At 42.9% G+C, this 23352-nt stretch overlaps 1 protein-coding gene across 3 annotated transcripts in view; it reads left to right on the top strand.

The window, feature by feature from the left end:
* wnt3a (wingless-type MMTV integration site family, member 3A) overlaps positions 1–20318 on the top strand; it is a 92707-nt gene extending 72389 nt beyond the window's left edge. For all 3 annotated transcript variants that reach the window (XM_078539732.1, XM_078539733.1, XM_078539734.1), the window contains exons 2-4: positions 6731–6972; positions 16814–17079; positions 18934–20318. In XM_078539732.1, coding sequence (XP_078395858.1) covers positions 6731–6972; positions 16814–17079; positions 18934–19413 — 988 coding nt within the window. In that variant the 3' untranslated portion in view covers positions 19414–20318. The remainder of the gene's footprint in view (positions 1–6730; positions 6973–16813; positions 17080–18933) is intronic.
* Positions 20319–23352: the final 3034 nt, after the last annotated feature.

Genomic DNA, 23352 nt, shown 5'->3' with positions numbered 1-23352 from the left:
GGAATTCACCAGGCAAGATTTTAACTTATTCAAAACCCATCCATTTGCATGGAGTTAAAAATCAAGACTTATTGTCTCTGGCCTAGAGTGATTGAAGATTGGAGAGTGACATTTGACTGATGTATTAGATAACTCGTAGTCTGGTTGGTCTTTTGAAAGTTCCAATGCCACTTTTTTTCCTTTTTTCATGTCAAACATTTATTAATTATGAAGTATAAAATGGCTTAAAATGCATCAGAAGGGCATCCACCATGTGTCAGCCTCTGCGCAGTGGTAGCACTCTGTCCTCCGAGTTAGAAGACTTATTGGTTTGAGTTCCACTCAAGACATGAGCCCATAATTCATCTGCCCTCTCATGTGGGTGTAAAAATCTTTCAGACCTGTTCAAAGAGGAGCAGCTAGGGGAATTCTACCTGGTACACTGGCCAATATTTTAGTGCTGTTAGTTAATGGATAAATAATTGATCAGGTCATTATCACAATGGTGTTTTGGGGCCATGTGGGCAAATTGGCTGTTGTGTTTCTTATATTATCATTGTAACTACACAGTTCAAAAGTACTTTATTGGCTGTAAGCAGTTTGGAATATCTTGAGTTCATGAAAGCTGTTTTTCAAGTGCAAGTTCTTTCTTCTCCTTTGCTTCTAAAATGTCTAAATTGTCCAGAGAAACATGGCCAGCTGTATCGCCAAATTTGCCCCTTCAACATTTAGGTTTTCACTTTCAGCCTCTCGTATTTGTATGTTGTTTTCCTTTAATTAAACTCCATTAATGTTGTGCATAATTGTCCTGGCCATTCTTGAGTTGCCAGCTTGTTTGAAGCTCTCAGTCAGCTTTTGCTAGTTTTCTAGGTTGGCGTGTAAAGGTATTGAATAACAGGTCACTGGAATGCTAAATCGAGGATAACTGAGAGCTTCCTGTGCATTGCGTGTTGCAAAATGTGGAGTATGTTACAGGGCTGGTCAGCAAGCAGCCTATAGTTCAACAGTTTACTTCCAATAATATGTACATAAAGATTAATTTCTTACCATTTGTACAAAATGGAACAGCTGTTGTTCAAAACAAGGATGAGCTGCATTTACCACCATCCACATCTCTTAGAAAAAGCGTTTTCTACAATGAATTATTTTGAAGCGCATTGACTCTGACTCTGTTGCAAGCAACATGACAGCCATCTTTTTACAGAGTATGACTTCAAAAAAAACTAATAAATGCCCAATTAATCTGGTTGTTTTTGGTGGTGGATGCTGAGGAAGAATCATGGCCAGAACACTGGCCCTTCAGCTAGTACTATTGGCAGTGAAAAAAATAGAGGAGGAGAATGGTGGCACAAAATTTTAATTTCTCAATATTAGTGTAGGTTTATGAGTGTGAGTGTGGATGGTTCTGTCTGTATGACTGGTTTAATTGGATTAAAGTCAGGTAGACTGCAAGGTGCAAATTATCAAAAGGGTTAGATGTAAAAAGGGAATTTGAAATGCTAATGAGTGAGCTAGAGTATAAGGGTCAGCAGATAAGGTGTGAATTAAATCTGCATTTTAAGATAAGTCTGGAGTTGTTTAATTTTGAAAGGGATGGTAAGATGTTTACAACTAACAAGATAAATAGGGCAAGGTTATTATGTTTATTTTTCTCAAAAGGAAAAAGGGCCATATTGACAACATGAAAAATTTTTATATTGTGGGAAAAGTAAATTTCCAAAGAAATGTAGCACAATGGGATTTTATACATTAAAGAGAGAAAAACATATATAAAGAAGGATGGAAGGGGGGGTGAATGTTGGGGGGGGCGGGGGGGGGGCATATAAAATCTTGAAAGGTAAACCATGTGACATGGACTGGAGGAAGCCCGAGCCACTCTGAAGAAGTTCTGCTCCAATAACTAAAGTTGTGTTAAAAGCCTTTGTAATCCCACTGTCGAGTGGGTGCTGTTGTAACCTTGCTGGATTTCTTATTTAAATTTAAAATCTATTTTGGACTGTTGCCTTAAAGGGGGTGTGTATTTGGGGGTCAGGTTAATTATGAATTTTGGCATTTGCTATAAAATCAAGTAGCTGTAATCTTATATATGTGTTTGAATTATTTTCTTTTGTTAATAAATGTTTTAGTTTAATTTTTTAAATCTCTAAAGGTGTTAGTGGACTCATTACTTCTGAATTCAGTGCACAAATCTTTTCATAATAAGTACAAATTGCAAAACTGTTGTGATAGCATGGCCAAGTTTCTTTGGCAGATTTGGTCTACCTGGTACATATCACCTGCCACATCATAACAATGGAGGGCAGTGGGAGGGCGTGATGGAGAGTGGAAAGCAGTGGGAAGGGGGAATGGGAAAGGCAGAAGAGATGAAGTATCATTAAATTATTTCTGGCATCTACCATTAGTGAGCTCAGTACCCTCACAGCCGTAACACAGACAAAAAGGTTGCTGACATTTTGAAAGGATTTTATCACTGGCTGCCTACAGCTCCGCCTACCTCAGATGTAGGCCCCTTTTTAATAAGAAATTTAGGGTCCTAGAACCCTGATTGCCATTGTTGATCAGAACTGAACGAAACGTGAACTGGGGACACTCAACCAGTTCCGTGAGTGATGGAGCTGAAACGGCACAAGAAAGGTAAGTTTTTAGGATTATTTTTTAGGTGGGGCAACTGTATTGATCTGGGCCGTACCCATGATTATGAACTTCTCCCTGCACCCAGTTATGTTTTTCCTGTTTAGTGTCTCACAGAGGTATTTCCCTCTTGTTCATAGTAGGAAGAATTCTGACACACCTCCTCCTGAATAGTCTACTTCCTGTATCTGAGGAAATCCTTCCAGAAGCACAGTGTGACTTAAGAACTTCCAGAGGAACTTCCGACATGATCTTTTTTGCCAGACAAATCCAAGAAAAATGTTGGCAATAGCACCAGGAAATCTTCATTGTATTCATCGACCTGACTAAAGCTTTTGACTCAGTACATCACAAGGCTCTGTGGATTGTGCTCCAAAAATTTGGATGTCCAAGAGACCTCATCACAATCTTGTAATTGTTTCATGATGATATGACTTTAACTGTCTTGAGTGGGAGATCTGAAACAGATGCCTTCAAAATCTGGACCGAGGTCAAGTAAAGCTGCATGATAGCCCCCATATTATTTATAATCTACCTGACAGCAGCTATTTGCTTCATCAAGGATCTGGTGTCAGTGTTAAAACTCTTTAACCTCAGTCACCTCCATGCAAAACTAAACTGACCACCATAGATATAAATGATCTACAGTTTGAGGTTGACTACAGTGTCATTGCCCACTCTGCACCAGATTTGCAAGCCACTCTCGAGGATGATGGGTGTCTGGAATTCGCTGCCCAAGTTGGTGGTAGAGGCAGAAACTTTAAACTCTTTTTAAAAAGTACCTGGATCTGCACCTAAAGTGCTGTAAGCTGCAGGACTATGGGCCGTGTGCAGGAAGGTGGGATTAGAAAGGGCACCTGGGTGTCCTCCGGTTGGCATGGACAAGATGGGCCGAATGGCCTCCTTCTGTGCTGTAACTTTTCTATGGTTCTTCAGAAACTAGGCCTGTCCTTGAATATTGCCCAAAAAAATGTCACATATCAACCCATGAATGTCAGCAAAATATTCCATCTCATAAATATTGAAGGAGAGACTCTGGAATATGTTAAGCAGTTCCCATAATTTGGCAGCCACCTCTCTCAAAAGGCTACTATTGACAAGGAGATTCAACATAGGATCAGGTGCACCAGCTCAGCCTTCTACAGACTACGGCAGTGAGTGTTTGACAACAAAGACCTGAACATGTTGACATAAGTCCTAGTGTACAGAGTTCAATAGAGTTTTGCATAGAGGTGACTGAGGTTAAAGAGTTTTAATACTGACACCAGATCCTTGATGAAGCAAATAGCTGCTGTCAGGTAGATTATAAATAACATGGGGTCTATCACACAGCTTTACTTGACCTCGGTCCAGATTTTGAAGGCATCTGTTTCAGATCTCCCACTCAAGACAATTACAGTCATATCATCATGAAACAATTACAAGATTGTGATGAGGTCTCTTGGACATCCAAATTTTTGGAGCACAATCCACAGAGCCTTGTGATGTACTGAGTCAAAAGCTTTAGTCAGGTCGATGAATACAATGAAGATTTCCTGGTGCTGTTCTGTTGTACTGCAGTGAGACCTGTAATGTGTCTCAGTGATGCAAGAGCATTAGAGAAATTCCATCAGCAATGCCTCCACCTGATCCCACAGTGCGTGATGGACTTTTGAAATTCTTAGTCAATAAATGTTGCCTTGCCAGGGTGGCCCACACCCTGAAAATAACCTAGTCTTGACTGTTGGCAGTCTGTTCAACTGAAGAGAGGTATCACACCACCATACTTCTATAGCCTCTCTATCTGTGCACATACAAATTGAAGGCATTGGAACATTGGCTAGTGATCATTGTTTCCCTCTTTTTCTTACTCTAGCTACCAGAGGTGCTGAGGCAAATTGTAGGACATAGAACTGTCCTGGCCTGTTTGTCTAAATGCCACCAACAGGCAGACCATACACCAACTTTAGGGGATGAGGAATTAACTGGAGAAGGTTGAAGGAGGGCAGAAAAAAAGAGTAAAATGATTGTTCATTGTAGATCATTTTTGTTGAGTTTTTAAGCTCTTGGAGTCAGTCCCAAATACATTGAATTAAATCTGAACAAAGGATCGGAGAAAAGAATGAGATACTCACATGGTAACAATGGACAGTATTCACTTCAGGTGACTAGGCAAAGATGATACAGCTGTCAGTGTCACAGGTAAAGAATAGAGGTATGTAAAGCAATGCTAAAGAATCCTACTTAAGCATCAAAGAGTATGGGTGTGTAAGGCAAGATGTCAAGTGCAATGTAATTTGGAGAGCTGGAGAAAGGTATTGATGGGGGAGTACAAAATGATGCTCATTCCATTTTACACACCTAGTGGGAGCACAGGGAGTTCTATGGAGGCGATGGGGGTTCAGCCACCAGTTGGAGAACCAGCGAGAGACACTCTTTTTGTCCCCCTTAAGGAAGGTCTGCCAAGCCAATCAGGCAATTAACAGGCCATCCGTGGGCCTTTTACAGGATCAGGCTCTCAGTATCTGATTGAGGAGCTCAGCATCATGAAGTAGGGGGAGAGGGGGATGGGAGGGGGGCCCCGCATCGACTGCCATCGGGGATGGCAAGTCCCGCCCACCGAAAGCTATGAGCCCATCAGAGGCTGCCAGCTATTTTTCTCAGTAGCGCCGCTGAGGAGGCAGTGGCTGCTATCGGAACAACATCCACCTGAGGCCCAGGATTACAGAGTGACCCAGGCTGGAGGTAAGTGATGGCGGGAGGGGTTTCGCGGGGTGGGGATCACAAGAGAGGCTATGGAGGAGGCTTTGCAGCAAGGGTAGGAGATGGCAGTTGATGCGCCTTCCCCCTTTCCCCCTTCCCCCTTCACGATGCTGAGCTCCTCAATCAGACACTGAGTGCCTTTGAACAAGCCCTCCCCCACCCCCAGAAACTACAGGCAACCTGGACAGGTTTGCTTGTCATGATCCTCACACGGTAACAAGCCTGCCTGCTGCTGGTTGAATATCAGTGGCAGTAGAATGAGGCCCATCAGTGGCTATTAATTGCTCACTTAAGCCTCAGTAGGCAATGGGATGCAAAGCTGTGCATGGGTGTTCCCACCACGGTCTTAATCTGGGTGGAGGCAGGAAGGTGGTGAGGTCCCTACTCACCACCCTCCCACCTGATTAAATACCCTTACTGCCTCCAAACGTCTCTTGGGGAGGGCATAAAATACTGCCCTCATCCCCAACTCTCTTTTTTCCTCTCTGTCTCTCTTTTTCTTTCTCTCTCTCTCTCTCCTCCTCCGCCGCAACTGTGTGCAAACATTTTAGTCGTGGGATAGTATGGGCAATACATTGATGGGAGGGGATTGGATCTGTAACTTAAGTCATTTTTTAAAAATGGCAGCACTAGTACATTTTTCATGATCATTTGTATTTATTTTATGTACCAGATGATGAGTGGCTGACAAGTTTGAGAGAGACTTTGTTTTAAAGTGGAACCTAGTGGCCAGATCCCACAGCTACATTGTGACAATTGGCATAGCAATACTGAATGGGAAATGTTGACACATCAATATTACCAATGGCAAAAGTTAACAGAAATGTGAGAGCAGTAACTGGGATAATAAGAAGTAAAGTGCATGGACAATAAACCGTGTGTGTGTTGGGATCTTTTTACTCTGTACGGGGAGGAGGTCAGAGCTGGGACGAAACAGTCACCTATCACACCAATGTTCCCATAGTCTCCACACTATGTCATGTAGTTACCACCTTCTGGATGAGCAACGTACTATCCTGGTCAGCATTGATCCCTCAATTATCATCACTTTGCTTTAAAAAGATTATGATCAGGCTATTATCACATTACTGTTTGTGGGAACTTGCTATGTGCAAATTAGCTGCTGTTTCCTACATTATATATCCTGAGGCTCTGGAAGGCACTATATAAATGTGGGTTCTTTCTTTTACTTTAGAATATTGGTACCAAAGTTGGTAACGCTGATTTTCTGGGCAGATGTCGACAAGTGCTCACATGTTCTCATCATCGATTTTTTTTTAAGCTAAAAACAATCTAACCCAAAGAAATTTTGAAAAAGTTATCTACTCCCATCCGACAATCTCTGATTTAATAAGGCTCTTCTTGCCTTTTATTGCAGGTCTTTGGCGGTTGGTCATCAGTACTCCATATTGGCGACTCAGCCCATACTGTGTGGGAGTATCCCTGGCCTTGTACCAAAGCAGCTTCGGTTTTGCCGGAATTACATGGAGATTATGCCAAGTGTGGCAGAGGGTGTGAAAATTGGGATTCAGGAATGCCAGCATCAGTTTCGAGGAAGGAGATGGAACTGCACGACTGTTGAGGATAACTTGGCAATCTTTGGACCTGTGTTGGATAAAGGTAATTAAATTATGTCAACACCCCAGGAAAGGTTATCTCCTCTCTATTACAGCAGGACAGTAGAAACCAGTGTTACTGATCTATCTTATTGTTGAAAACTATAAGAAGTCACTCTCTGACCCTGCACTCCTGTTCAAGAATATCACCTCCCAGGAGAGAAGATCAGAAATTTAAGGCTACTCTGCAAATGATTTTCCACAATAAGGCTCCTGAAAGGGGAGATTCCTCTTCAGGAGTACAAAATTGGAAAGTTATCTCTGTAATGCCAGACTGTGTATTTTGGCTGATCCTCCTTAACAGTGATTCCTCCTCATGCTACAGCAGATTATTAGGGCAGTGACGAGAGGTTTTCCTCTGGGATCTGTTCTAGGGCCTCAACCTTTCGTGATACTTATTAATGATTTGGATGAAGCAATAGAGAGCTGGATATCCAAGTTTGCAGATGACATACCATTAGAAGGAACAGTCAGTGTTACAAAAAGAGGTGCATAAATAGATTGGGTGGAATTTTGATCTAAGAAAGGGGTGGGTTCTGGTGAGTAAGGGGGACTCGAACAGCAAAAAATGCCAGTGTGTTGGAAACTGAGCACGATCTTACTAACTTCTGCAATTGTCTGGTGCACATTTGGAGGTGTGTAAGACACCCAACATGGGGCTGGCAACTCTACAATTAAAATCTGTAAAGTGGCAGTTGAAATGAGCTTTAACTCAACATTCTAGCTTTAATGACAAGCACATAGGTTTTCCGAGCTGGCTGAAACTCACCAGGGTCAACAAGGCAAAAGGACAGTGGGGATTGATGGGACTGTAAAATTGACAGGTTGGAAAGCCTTTAAATATTGACACAGGACAGTTACTTAGGTGTAGGCCTTTTGCTTAGAATTTGATCTGAAGGTGAGCGATCATTGCTTTGGGTGTTTTTTCCAATACATTTCTGTTATCTTGGACTTTTTCTGACTTTGTTCTGCACTTTGCAGCTGTCAGCCTCCTCAGCAGAATGGGGGCAGCTTATGCAGCAGCTGCCTTCCACGCAGCTACATGCTGCTCCACAGGACAGAAGGGTTGGATATAGAGATCCAGCTCACAGGAGGCAATTCCCCTAACCCAGGGTGTACAGACAGAGGATCAGCTTTGTAGTCATGATTAAGTGACAGTGCCTGAGGAGTCCCAGGCTTTCTTGGCAAGTCATTGCTGGCATCTGCATCCTCTTGGAACAAGAAGTCCAGTGACTGTGCATTTCCAGTGGCTATCAAGGTCACCATTGCCCTGACTTTCTTCACCTGCAGCTCCTTCCAGGGATCTGATGGTGATATTTGCAGGATTTCACAATTTTCTGCACATGTGTACCCTCCAGTTGACCAACACTATGTTTAAGAGGGCTGCCAATTACATCCACATTGCTACTGATGAACGCAGTCAGAATGAGAAAGTTCTCTGATTTGCTGCAGTGGATAGATTCTCACCAGTACAGGGTGTCACTGACTGCACACATGGCAAGCAGGTTGCCCTGAGCTCAACCAGCAGTCTTTGTCAATTGAAAGGAATTCCACTCCAGTGCTCAGCTGGTATGTGACCATTGGGAGATTCTCATGCATGTCTGTACAAGATGTCCTGGAAGTCACCATGATGTTTAATCACATCTCCTGCAGATCTTTACACCTCCAAACAGAAACAATGGCTGGATCCTCAAAGACAAGGGCGACCGTATAAGAACATGGCTGATGACACTTATGAAAAATGCTACAACTGATGAACAGGAAAGGTATACCTGCAGCCAAAGGAGGACAAGGGTGGTCATTGTCCACAACCTAATGGCTTGCTTAATGTGATTCAGGTGCCTGGATAGGCCTGGGTGCGCCCCTCAGCATGCACCAGTAAGAGGGTGTCAGTATGGTAGCGGTCTGCTGTGCTGTGTACAACATTGTGCTATAGAGGGGAGTGGAGCTTCAGTAGGAAGGTGATGACCAATGTGCACCCTCTGAGGAGGAGCAGCAGGATCAAGAGAAGCCTAATGTCACCAGGCTCTTTGCAGTCACTCACCTAGCTAGCCCAAAAGAGACTCCTAAAAATTTGGTTCAGCTAGTGTGTAAAGGCATATGGCACATCAATGCTGAACCCACTGCCCTTGCCCTTCCCCAATGCCACCCCCCCCGCCTCCACCTTTCCATCACCACAGCAACACAAATCATCCCCAAGGCCAATAATCCTTCCATTTCATTTGTACCCTCTGCTCATCTTCTACTCTAGACTTAGCATTTTCCTTAAAGCTGATGGTCATTTGTCAGACGAGGGGCAATAACAGAGATGACTGGACAGTGGAGACTTAAATTAACATTTACAATAAAATTGGCAGTGACGTACTTGTAAACACCCAAGTGGTTCCCCTTTTGAAACTGCTTGATCTTTCTCTTTCTTTTTCATATTACTTCTACATTGTGCTACTACTATGTTTTCTGCAGTCATTCCCCTGCTCTGACAGCAGGTCTGCCTTTGGAGGATTGCTGCTGGATTTTAAGGCCCCTGAGAACTTCCCATCTGTATCTGTTTGGGGGTAAACTCAGCCATTGGGCACTATGCAACATTTAGTGCTCTGACTGAGGTCTGGAGGGCACGGGGGTAAAGGGTGGCAACACCTTGAGCAGAGTCCCCACTTCCATGTGTCATTTCTCCATCTTCCCCCTCATGACCCAATATACTCCCCTGCTACCCAAGAGCTGTAGAGCACTTTGCACTTGAGTGTGCTGCTGAATGGCCAAGGCAAGGCTTTCTTCCATCCTATTTAAACCAGCAGATTGAATGTGCAGGTTGTTGGTGAGGGCAAGCATGCTGTCGGTTGCCTGCCATTTCTGATACTTCATGTAGGTGGACATTCTTTCCATGGAGGTGCACCTTAGTGCAAAAATCTAAGGCATCATGAATTTAAAAAGCTATGACAAAGTCTGCTTCAACGACATTTGGCTTCCTAATCTGCTGCCCCCCCTCCCCTACTGCGAGCAAGGCCAAGTGTAAAATTATGCCCATTAAGTGAGTTCGAAAAGCAATGGAAAGTGTTGTTCAATATGGGCAAGTTTGAGGCTATCTACGTTGGACCCAAGAAAGATAAATTGGAGCATTTTCTAAATTGTAAGAAACTGTGAACTGTAGAAGAGATTTGTGAGTTCAAGTACAGAAATCATTTAAAGCTTGTAGAAAGATAGAAAAGCAATCAAAAACGCTACTGCATATTGGCCTTTATCTCAAAGGGGCTGGAATACAAAAGGGCGGAAGTTCCATGGCTTTGGTCAGATCCTAACTGGAATACTGTATTCTGTTTTGGACACCATACCTCAGGAAGGATATAGTGACCTTGAAAAGGGTGGGGTAGGGCAGCATAGATTTCCAGAATGATACTGGGGCTTGGGAAGTTAAATTGGGGACCGGTTGTATAAACGTTCTCTTGGCTGGAGACCAAATGAAAAGAGACCCAAGAGCACAAAAATTTCACCACTAAGGCCAAGCCTTAAATGGCAGCAGATTGGAAGCAGAAAGAAGAGGCGCCTGCATTCTCCTCTTCACTGGGTAAGTTATAAGGGCAACAGGAGTGAGTAGGTTTGTACACACCATGTTCAACCAGCAGTAATGAACAAAGTAAAAAGGATTCTGGGTTATATTTCCAGATCAATTAAGTTCAAACACCAATGAGCTCATCCTGAAAGTTGGATGATGCTCTATTCAACGTGTACATGGAGTACAGGGTACAGTGCATGGCAGAAGGGGGCTTTGTAGCACACAAGGACAACAATGACACCAACCCCTTTCGGACTCTGCAGTCCTTAAAAAAAAAAGATACGTCAATGAGGACCTTGAAAGGAATAGAGAAAGTAACTCTGGAATGGTTTCCAGATAGAACAGGGGAGCAGAGTCAGGGTTCGAAAGGCGCGTTTTAAAACAGACATTAGCAAATATTTCCTAACCACAGTGTGATCCATCGTCGGAATGGATTGGCAAGAAAGGTAGTTGAGGCAGGTGTCCTGGGTCAGTTATGAGCATGATTTTGTACTGACAATGTGCTCCTTATGGTAATATGGGGAGAAGGGATAGAATGAGCTGAATGGCCATCTTTTTTTCCCAACCATGCTTGTTAAGTCTGCTGAGAGTATTAAGTGGCATTTGAACTGTTTTATTTATTTTTTATTCTTTGACGGGATGTGGGCATCGCTGGCTAGGCCAGCATTTATTGCCCATCCCTAACTACCCCTGAGAAGATGGTAGTGGTGAGCTGCTGCCTTGAACCGCTGTAGTCCCTATGGTGTAGGTACACCCACAGTGCTGTCAGGGAGGGAGTTCCTGGATATATACTCAGCGACAGTGAAGGAACGGCAATATATTTCCAAGTCAGGATGGTAAGTGGCTTGGAGGGGATTTTCCAGGTGGTGGTGTTCCCATGTTCCTGCTGCCCTTGTTCTTCTAGGTGGTAGTAGTCGTAGGTTTGGGAGCTGCTGCCTAAGGAGCCTTGGTGATTTCCTGCAGTGCATCTTGTAGGTGGTACACACTGCTGCTACTGTCTGTTGGTAGTGGAGGGAGTGAATGTTTGTGGAAGGAGTGCCAATCAAGTGGGCTGCTTTCTCCTGGATAGTGTCAAGCTTCTTGAGTGTTGTGGGAACTGCACTCATCCAGGCAAGTGGGGAGTATTCCATCACACTCTTGACTTGTGCCTTGTAGATAGTACACAGGCTTTGGGGAGTCAGGAGGTGAGTTACTAGCTGCAGGATTTCTAGCCTCTGACCTACTCTTTGTAGCCACAGTATTTATATGGCTAGTCCAGTTCAGTTTCTGGTCAATGGTAACCCCCAGGATGTTGATAATTGGGGTTTCAGCAATGGTAATGCTATCGAATGTCATGGGGTGATGGTTATATTCTCACTTGTTGGAGATGGCCATTGCCTGGCACTTGTGCGGTGTGAATGTTACTTGCCACTTGTCAGCCCAAGCCTGGATATTGTCCAGGTCTTGCTGCATTTGGATATGGACTACTTCAGTATCTGAGGAGTGGCGAATGATGCTGAACATTGTGCAGTTATCAGCGAACATCCCCACTTCTGACCTTATGATGGAAGGAAGGTCATTGATGAAGCAGCTGAAGATAGTTGGGCAGAGGACACTACCCTGAGGAACTCCTGCAGTGATGTCCTGGAGCTGAGATAATTGACCTCCAACAACTACAGCCATCTTCCTTTGTTTAGGTATGGGGAAACTCTCCAACCAATGGAGAGTTCCCCCCCCCCCCCCCCCCCCATCCCATTGACTCCAGTTTTGCCAGCGTTCTTTGATGCCACACTCTGTCAAATGCTGCCTTGATGAGTACAGATGATATAAACTAGGACCAAAGGAATATAAGGGTTAATTTTGGTTGGATCAAGGAGTGCATTCGATGCAGGGTGAGAATAAGGAGCCGTACTGGCACCAACTCATCTAATTCACTGCACAAAAGTCAAGAAGTGTCTTTTGAGAGGCCTCATTAAGAGAACTTTATTGTATCTCATAATTCTGTGTAAATACAGGGTAATTGACGCCACATAAATAATTTTGCAATTTTTTATCAGCATTGCTCATGCTTATAAAATGGGACATTAGAAATCTGACAGTCAGGCCCTTAAGTGCCAACTTCTTAATAGTGTTTTTTTTAAGGTTATAGACCTGAAACGTTAACTCTACAGTATAAATATGTCGTTTCCCCCGACATCGACATTTTCTTGCAAATTGTCTTGGGTGCCGAAAAGCTTCAACAAGAAATCTTTTTTTTCAGCAATACTCAAGTTCTGTGCTATCAAATGACTATTAATATTCTTCCTGTTAGCTGTTATTTTACTTGTAGCAAATAATTCAGTGTGGGAATTTAAAGTAATTATTATTTATTCCCATGATGTTGGCGTCGTTAGCAAGTGCCCATCCCTAGTTATCCTGAGAAAGTGGTGGTTTGTCTTCTTGAATAGCTGGGAACAGTGCCTTACTAGACCACTTCACTTCAGAAGGCAGTTAAGCGTCAACCACATTGATACTCTTTCGAGTTATCAACAGTCACAGATTGCAACTCTTTTGAGTACAATCACAGTTCTTGGTTTCCGGGAGTGGGACATGAACCCACAACCCTCTGATTCAAAGGCGAGGGTGCTATGAACTGAGCCACAGCTGATGTGGGACTGGAGTTAGACCTCAGCCAAATTGGGTAATGACAATCAATTAAAAAGCATTGGCAAACACATTGAGTTTTATACAATATATATTCATGACTTGGATAAGGGAAGTGAATGTACTATCACCAAGTTTGCGGATGACACAAAAATAGGTGGGAAGGCAAGTGGTGAGGAGGACACAAAGAGTCTACAGAGGGATATTAACAGGTTAACTGAGTGGGGAAAAAACTTGGCAGATGGAATATAATGTGGGAAAATGTGAGGTTATGCACTTTGGCAGGAAGAAACATAGAAACGAGGAGCAGGTCATTTGGCCCTTCAAACCTGCTCCGGCATTCAATATGATCATGGCTGATCCTCTATCTCAATGCCATATTCCCTCTTTCTCTCCACATCCCTTGATGCCCCTAATATCCAAAAAATTATCAATTTCTTTCTTGAAAAACTCAGTGACCAGGCCTCCACAGCCTTCTGTGGTAGAGAATTCCACAGGTTGACCACCTTCTGAGTGAAGAAGTGTTTCCTCATCTCAGTCCTAAATGACTTGCCCCCTATCCTGAGACTGTGGCCCCTGGTTCTAGATTCCTCAACCAGGGGAAACATCCTCCCTGCATCCAGTCTGTCTAGCCCTGTTAGATTTTTATACATTTCAATCAGATCCCCTCTCATTCTTCTAAACTCTAGTGAATAGAGGCCCAGTCGACTCAATCTCCCCTCATACAACAATCCTGTCATCCCCGGTATCAGCCTAGTGAATCTTTGCTGCACTCCCTCTATGGCAAGTATATCCTTTCTTAGGTAGGGAGACCAAAACTGCACACAATACTCCAGATGTGGTGTTACCAAGGCCCTGTATAACTGCAATAAGACATACCTACTTCTGAACTCAAATCCTCTTGCAATGAAGGCTAACATACCATTTGCCTTCCTAATTCCTTGCTGAATCTGCCTGTTTACTTTCATTAACTGGTGTACAAGGGCACCCAGATCCCTTTGTACATCCACATTTCCCAACATATCATCATTTAAATAATACTCTTCCTTTCTGTTTTTCACACCTAAGCGTATATATTCAGATTTATCCACGTTATACTGCATCTGCCATGTGTTTGCCCAAACACACAACTTGTCTAAATCACCCTGAAGCCCCCTTGCATCCTGCCCACAACTCTCAACCCCGCCCAGTTTTGTGTCATCAGCAAACTTGGAAATGTTGCATTTGGTTTCCTCATCCAAGTCATTTATATATATATATATATATATATATATATCATGAATAGCTGGGGCCCAAGCACTGATCCCTATGGTACACCACTAGTCACTGCGTCCCATCTGGAAAAAGACCCATTTATTCCCACTTTCTGTTTCTGGTATGTTAATCCATGTCAGTATATTACCCCCGATCCCATATGCTTTAATTTTGCCCACTAGCCTCTTATGTGTACCTTATCAAAAGCCTTCTTGAAATCCAATTACACCACACATCCACTGGTTCTTCTTTATCTATTCTACTAGTTACATCCTCAAAAAACTCCAGCAGATTAGTTAAGCATGATTTCCCTTTCATAAGCCCTTGCTGACTTTGTTTAACCCCGTTAATGCTTTCCGAGTGTTCTGTCACAGCGTCTTTTACAATAGACTCTAGTATTTTCCCCACTATTGATGTTAGGCTAACTGGTCTGTAATTCTCTTGTTTTTTCTCTCTCTCCTTTTTTAAATAGTGGGGTTACATTTGCCAACCACCAATCTGTAGGAACAACACCAGAGTCTATAGAATTTTGGAAGATGACCACCAATGCATCCAATATTTCCAGGGCCACTTCCTTTAGTACTCTGGGATACCCCATTAATTTCTCTAGCACCATTTTGTTACTAATACTGATTTTCTTCAATTCCTCCCTCTCACTAGACCCTTGGTTCCCTAACAATTCTGGGAAATTATTTGTACCCTCTTTTGCAAAGAAATATGTGTTCAATTCTTCTGCCATTTCTTTGTTCCCCATTATAATTTCCCCCGTTTCTGAATGTAAAGGACCTACATTTGTCTTTGCTAATTTTTTTCTCTTCACACATTTATAGAAGCTTTTGCAGTCAGTTTTAATGTTCCCTGCAAGTTTACTCTCCTACTCCATTTTCCCCTTCTTGATCAAGCTTTTTGTCCACTTTTGCTGAATTCTAAACTGCGTCCAATCCTCAGGCTTGCTGCTTTTTCTGGCAATTTTATATGTCTCCTCCTTGGATCTAATACTATCCCTAATTTCTTTTGCAATCCATGTTTGAGCCACCTTTCCTGTTTTATTTTTGCACTAGACAGGAGTGAATAATCATTGTAATTCATGCATACGTTCCTTAAATATGAGTCATTACCTATCCACCGTCAACCCTTTTAGTAGGTTTCCCCAATCCATCATTGCCAACTCGCGCCTCATACCCTCGTAGTTCCCTTCATTTAGATTCAGGACCCTAGTTTCAGATTCAGCTTCTTCACTCTCCATTTTAATGAACAATTCTATCATTTTATGGTGGAATAGAGGAGTTAAATATTATTTACATAGAGAAAGACTGCAGAAAGTTGCAGCACAGAGGGACTTGGGAGTCTTTGTGCATGAATCACAAAAAGCTAACATACAAGTTCAACAGGTGATAGGGAAGGAAGGTGGAATGTTGGCCTTTATTTCAAAGGGAATGAAGTATAAAAATAGGGAAGTCTTGCTAAAACTATGCAAGACACTAGTTAGACCACACCTAGAATACTGTGAACAGTTTTGATCTACTGATCAAAGGAAAGATATACTGGCATTGGAGGCAGTCCTGAGAAGGTTCACTAGGTTGATACCGGGTATGGAAGGATTTTCTTATGAGGAGAGGTTGAGTAGGTTGGTCCTGTACTCATTGGAGTTTAGAAGAATGAGAGGTGACCTTATTGAAACATATAAGATTCTTAGGAGGCTTGACAGGATAAACGCTGAGAGATTGTTTCTCCTCGTGGGAGAGTCTGGAACCAGAGGGCATAATCTCAGAGTAAGGGGGCACCCATTTAAGATTGAAATGAGGAGGAGTTTCTTCTGAGGTTAGTGAATCTGAGGAATTCTTTACTGCAGAGGGCTGTAGAGGCTGGGTTGTTAAGTATATTCAAGGCTGAGATAGACAGATTTTCAATCAGTAAGGGAATCAAGGGTTATGGGGAAAAGGCAGGAAAGTGGAGTTGAGGATTAACAGATCAGTCTTGATCTCATTGAATGGCAGTGCAGACTTGATGGGCCGAATGGCCTACTTCTGCTCCTACGTCTTATGGTCTTATGGATTTTACAGTTTAATCTGACAGCTTCGCAGTCACTTTCTTAGGATTCCTTTGAGGTTCCTTACAGTACTTGATTTGAATGAGGAAGAGAATTACAAGATGACATAACAACTGCCAATTTATAGTGAGATAATGTCACATGGTGTGACACCTTTAATGTTGAAAATCCTCATCATAGTGCCACCTATAGGAGCAATAAATACTACAGGCACCTATAATGAGTGTTCAGTGATACCTATGCACCACATATTAAATTTAATTTAGAATAAATGGTTTTCCTGTCCCTTTTTTATCCACTCTTGGTGCGGCCATAAATTATAGGCCTTGGTTTACAGATTTTTTAAAAAAATTGTGTGTCTCATTGCAGCCACAAGGGAATCGGCTTTTGTTCATGCCATCGCTTCGGCAGGTGTCGCCTTTGCCATTACCCGGTCATGTGCTGAGGGTACAGCAAACATCTGCGGCTGTGACACCCGACACAAGGGCAAGCCGGGGGAAGGCTGGAAGTGGGGAGGCTGCAGTGAAGATGTCGAGTTTGGGAGCATGGTGTCCCGAGAGTTTGCAGATGCCCGAGAGAACAGACCAGACGCACGCTCCGCCATGAATCGACATAACAATGAGGCCGGCCGCATGGTCAGTATTTGATAAGCTCGGGAATGGGGAAAAACAGCAAGCTCAGTATAAGTGAGCACAACCCATGATGTGATTGGAAAGACAAGGGTGTATAAAATCAAGAATACCAAACAATCACACTCCTTCAAAGAAAGAATTAACTTGCATTTATATAGCAAATCCACCCTGAGGTATGGTACTAAGCTATGAAAACCGGCAAAAGGGGCAGTGTATGGGGCCTTCCGAGTTACACTTGATAGGTTGCATCTTTCTCTAGATTCTCTCCTATCTCCCCCCACCCGCCATTCCCTCTCCAAGATCGTCCTGTGCATGAGACCTGATCCCATGTTGAATCCCTTCAATCAAGTCTCTGCCCCTGCCACAGTACTGAAACTGCTCATAACAAAGTCACAAAAGACAACCTATGTGACTGTGACAAAAGCAAAGTTTCCCTTCTCGACCTTTATGCAGGCTTTACTTGGGTTGACCACATGATCCTCCTCCAGTGCTTCATCACTGTAATCCTGCTGGGTGGGACCACTCTCACTTGGTTCCATTCTTATCTATCCAGTCATAGCCAGACTATTACTTACAAAGGTTTCTCTTCCTACTCCCAGAGCATTGGCTCTGTGTCCTCCAAGGACTTATCCTTGGCATCTTCCTATTTCACATTTACAGGCTGCCCCTCGGTGACATCCTCAAAAAGCAGTGCAAATTTTCATATGTACCCAGCTTTGTCTCACCAGCACATCACTCCACTCCTCCACTGGTACTAAATTATTTGATTGCTTGCCTGACATACAGTACTGGGTGAGGAGAAATTTCCTCCTATTAAACATTGGGAAGACTAAAGTCATTGCCCTCGGTTCCTGCCACAAACTCCATCCCCTAGCTACCAACCCTCCATCTCACTTCCTGACAACTCTGAGAATGTTTGCAACCTTGGTATCATTTTGATCTGAAGATAAGCTTCCAACCACATGGCTGTACCTTCGCTAAGGCCACCTATTTCCTTCTCCATTACATCATTCAACTCTTCCCCTGCTTCTGAAGCCCACATCCATGCTTTTATTACTTTGGGATGATTATTTGAGCGCACTCGTGCATTGTCTCCCTCATTCTATTCCCCATTAACTTGGTGCCATCAAAATCTCATGCCAACTCCCATTGACAATTAACCCTGTGCTCACTGACTTACATTGGCTCATGGGTAAACAATACCTCAAACCCTGCAACCCCTCAGAGCCATCTGCTCTCCTCTAATTCTGGCCTCTTCAGTATTCCCTATTTAATATTGGGGCTGGCTAGGCCAGCATTTATTGCCCATCCCTAATTGCCCTTGAGAAGGTGATGGTGAGCTGTCATCTTGAACCACTGCGGTCCCTGTGGTGTAGGTAGACCCACAGTGCAGTTAGGAAGGGAGCTCCAGGATTTTGACCCAGTGACAGTGAAGGAACGGCGATATAGTTCCAAGGCAGGATGCTGAGTGACTTGGAGGGGAAAATTGCTTCACGAGTGGATTTGTCTTCAGCTGTCTAAGCCCTAAGGTTCCGGACTTCCGTCTTGTAACCTCTGTACCTCTCTTTCCTCCTTGAAGATACTCCTTAAAATCTATTTCTTCGACCATGCTTTTGGCCATTGCTCTAATATAGCGTCAAGTCACATTTTGCTTTATAATGCTCCAGTGAAGTGCCTTGGGGTGTTTTATTACACTAGAAGCATTACTTAAAGTCAAGTTGTTGTTTTTGTTGTTTGTTGTCCATTTCTAGTTGCCCTCAGTGTATTAAGAGCCAATCATGTAGTGCGGGCTGTAGTCCTAGATCCAAGATAGGTTGCGTGTGATGACCTAATCGAACTGTTCCATTTCCTTCTCAGGCCATTTTGGACCACATGCACCTGAAGTGCAAGTGCCATGGACTATCAGGGAGCTGTGAGGTGAAGACATGCTGGTGGTCACAGCCTGATTTCCGTGTGATCGGAGATTACTTAAAAGATAAGTATGATAGTGCCTCTGAGATGATTGTGGAGAAACATCGAGAGTCCAGGGGTTGGGTGGAGACCCTTACTCCCAAGTACACCTTATTCAAAGCTCCAACAGAGAGAGATTTGGTCTACTATGATTCTTCGCCGAATTTCTGCAACCCCAACCCTGCAACTGGCTCATTTGGCACGCGACACCGAAAGTGCAACATCACATCGCATGGAATTGATGGATGTGAGTTACTATGCTGTGGCCGTGGACATGATACAAGGACTGAAAAACGTAGGGAGAAGTGTCACTGTATCTTCCATTGGTGTTGTCATGTGAGCTGCCAAGAGTGCACACGCATCTACAGTGTTCATACTTGTAAATAGAGGGAGATAGAGTATTTCTGGGAAATTGGTGATGGTCCTGAACTGAAATATCTTGCTACATGTAGAAGATCAAGATCTTAAGTCAAGGCTCATCTTTGTGCCCATGGATTAATCTTACCTGGAGACAGTGCCTTTTAAATACTCATATAGAAAAGAACCAGTGTTGACCAAACCTTCACACAGTTTAACCTTCAGACCAATTGCCAAGAAGCACAGAAACAGGATCGTAATCCATATAACATTGGAAAACCTTCAAGAGATGGGCATCTAACACAAATAAGCTGTGTCTGAAAGAACAAGTTGGATATTAAGTTCTGCTATTTAACATTTAAATCAAAGCAATACAGCAAACCTTTGCTTGAAATCTGAAAGGGAATTCTAGAAGAGGGAGACAGGCTTTCCAATGCACATTCTATAAAATGAAAAGGTAGATCAGAATGACAAGACCCAATGGGCAGATGTGGTAGTTGTAACTATTGTGGAACTATTAAAGTCTTTTGAATAAATTCTAACATAATAGGTTATCTAGGAATTTCTGCTGCTACCAGTGTCTATTTACTCATGTTTCCTGATGTGATTGTTCACTTTGTTCTTTTTCAAGAGCATCATCAAACCAAATGAAAATATTTACATATGTTGCCCATTATCTAAAGTATTTATTCAGTCAAATAAGTTGCTTGGCAATAGGTGGTCCTCATTTATTAAGTCTGACGATTTACGGTGAGAACATCCATGAAGATTTTGTACAGTCGGTGTGATGTCCAACTACCTGGTAATACAAGGGCATTTATTTTAAATTTGCGAATAAAAGTCTCCCATTTTTATGACATTCTAACCATCCATTGTCCATAGCAGCAAGTTTTTCAGGTCTTGGAAAATGGTGAAAAGTTACCATAATAAAACAAATGCCCAAAATGGAGAACAAGTTGGGGTTTAGATGCTCGACATCATTTCGAAAGCAGCCAGGCGGACTGAGTGAGCAGCTTGTCAGTATGATAGACCATCAGTCCTTTATATTTTTATCAATAGATGTAAATTTAAATACATCACATGTAAAATGTCTACAAGGAACGGTGGACACCAGCAAGTCTTATTCACTTCTATGACTCTATGGCCTGATTTTTACCACAGGCTTTGGGACAGTGACGTCAGGTAAAAAGCAAGCTCCAAGCCTGCAGTTGCCAGCAACAGGATTGCTTCGGCAATTTTACCACAGGCGGCCTCCCAATTGGCTGCCTGCAGGTAATTAAGGAGGGGAAGCAGCCTCCTAATGCTGTCGGTCCAATCAGAGGGCCAGTAACTCTGAAGCGATCAGCAGCATCAATGGGAGAGGTGGTCATTATTTAGGAATGCAGGAGACTTTAGGAACTGGGCGAGGTAAGTAAGAAAAATTCAAGAAGCGGAGAATCAGAGGGGTGGAATCTCATCCGAGGAAATCATTGGGACCATGATGGCTGTCTTCCCTCTCCATGGTCCCCTCTTTAGGTCATCAAGCCTCTGGCACCAGTGGTCCCCGAGCTGCCTCAGGGAGGCCACTTCTATTTAGCTGGTGGCCTCGCCAAACAGCAAGGGTCAACCTTCCATTGGCAAAACGCTGTCAACCCTGTAAAATAACCCCTGTAAGGGCCTTCAATTATGCTAATTGGCTGCCCCCCCACCTTGGAGTGAGCAGCCTCTCCAAATCCAACCCACTGCTGGTAAAATGCCCTGATGGTGGGATCATGTCCGGTCAGCTCCCTGGGACTTTACCAGTGCCCACCTGCCAGGGGCCAGTAAAATCCTTAAGCATCAGCCTAATATTAGATTGAAATATTCATGGTGGACTCCTTATATCATAAGCCTAGGTCTGACTGCTTGAGTGCAGAAATAAGACTGACCTTCTCTCCCCATTTTAAGTACCCACAGCATTAATCCCTCCGAGATCCATGGACCACCTTCTTTTCCCCTCGGATTTTTTAAAAATATTTTTTCATGGGAAATGGGCGTTGCTGGCTAGGCCAGCATTTTTAATTGCTGATATCAAGCTACAACCAGAGGATTAGGGAAAAAAAGGACAAAAGTGAACCTTAATTTGGATGTATTTGAAGTTTTCAAAGAAGCCTTGCTGAGCTGCTGTAGTGCTCCCGTAAATAGTACACACTATAGCCATAGTGCCTCTGGTGGAGGTAGTAGATGTTTTAAGTAGTGGATTGGCCGCTGATCAAGCAGAACTGCTTTATCCGGGATGGTGTTGAGCTTCTTAAGTGTTGTTCTTCTACCATCTTGGTAGTCGTATGATAAAATAATATGGAAGTTCTTGGCTAATCATAGCAATCAATCTGTATCTGCTGCTGCGACCTTCACTAGCTGGCTTCCCATCTGACTGCAAGCTCAGCAAATGCAAGCTGGGGGTGCCATAATAGTGATGCACTGTGGAGCTAAAGTTCTACAGTGTGTGGGGGTTCCCCACAACTTCCTGACCAACCCAGTCCTGCGGATCGGGTCAGTTAAAACTCTTTTCAATTTTTCAGTGATCAATCTAGGGGAATGTTAGAAGCCGTTAGTGTTTATTCGTTTAGATGCAAAGCAGATACATTTCTTTCAGAAAATAATGTTTTGTGATAAAGCATATAAATAATTTGAGACATATGCTAAGTGTAGCATGCTTCAAAGGAACAGGTGACTTTGAACTATGATCTGAAATCTCCCCACTACTGGGGGGGTTTCCTGGTATCATTTTTGGGTCTGTTGTGGACTGATTGCTATAAATTGTACAAATTCCATTATTGTTCTATCATGCAACAAAGTTCTTATGATCTTGCTTTCTCCACTGTTTCAGGTTGGAGATTCCACACCTTAAAACCGTGTGTAAATAATAAAAAAAACTCCAAATCCCTCTCATCATTCTTTTGATGATTTGCATATTTATCCTCTCTGGTTACAATCACACTGTCCGGTTAAATGTTTTCTCCAAATTTACTGCATTAAAAATCTTCTCACTATTTTGAACCACTGCCCTCTTTATTCTACTGAAATGAGCCTCCAGCTTCTCCAGGGTCTTCTCACTTTGATAAGTGGGACGTTCTTTAGAATTAACCAGCTAAATGACACTTGCCCAATACAACCAATTGCATTGCCCCTCCCTATCTCTGTACTCTCCTTGGGCGTTACAATCTTCCAAGAACTCCGTATTCCTCCATAACTGATCTCTTGTTCAACTCCCACTTCCTTCAGCCAGCTAGACCCCAAGCTTTAAAATTCCCTTCCTGAACAGCGCCACCCCTCTTTCCTCCTTCAAGATCCTCCTTCAAACCTACATCTTTGATCAAGCTTTTAGTTACCTTTTCGAATGTCTTTGGTTTGGTGTCAATTTTTGTTTGATAACACCCCTGTGAAGTGCCTTGGGATGTTTTCCTACATTAGTGTGTTATTGTGCTATATAAATGCAAATTATTGTTGAATGGCTATTGGATGAGATGTTGGAGTGCAGCCAGCACTATATAATCATAGACCAAAAGAGTCAGCATCTTCAGCAAAGCATGGGGAGAAAATGGGAATCTTATTGGAGCAGCCTGCGCTTCAGACTTTTAATTCCCAATTTTTGTACAAAGTACTTTTTGAATTTTGCATTTAAAGATCTTTTTTAAATAATTTATTTCAGAAAATGTATATATTAGTAATTATGGATATATATTTTGTTGGGACATTGTTTTTTGCCTTGTGACTGTAGACGTGACGTGACTGTTAATACTTTTCACTGACATCTTCTAGATGTGCCCTCAGTGACAGGCAGTGTTACAGTGCTCAATGTTAACACAATTAATAAATAAAAACATTTATTTCTCAACCAATAGTGCTGGTTCATTCTTGTCTAACTCCTGAGCTTTAACTTGCGGATCTGTCTGTAAGGGCTGGATTTTCGCAGAGTTGGGATGACTCGGGAGCCCTTTAAAATTGGCG

The sequence above is a fragment of the Cetorhinus maximus genome, chromosome 4, assembly GCF_964194155.1.
Source record: "Cetorhinus maximus chromosome 4, sCetMax3.hap1.1, whole genome shotgun sequence".
Lineage (NCBI taxonomy): Eukaryota > Metazoa > Chordata > Chondrichthyes > Lamniformes > Cetorhinidae > Cetorhinus > Cetorhinus maximus.
The sequence above is the reverse complement of the archived record's forward strand: the minus strand, read 5'-3'. Positions and strand labels throughout refer to the sequence as shown.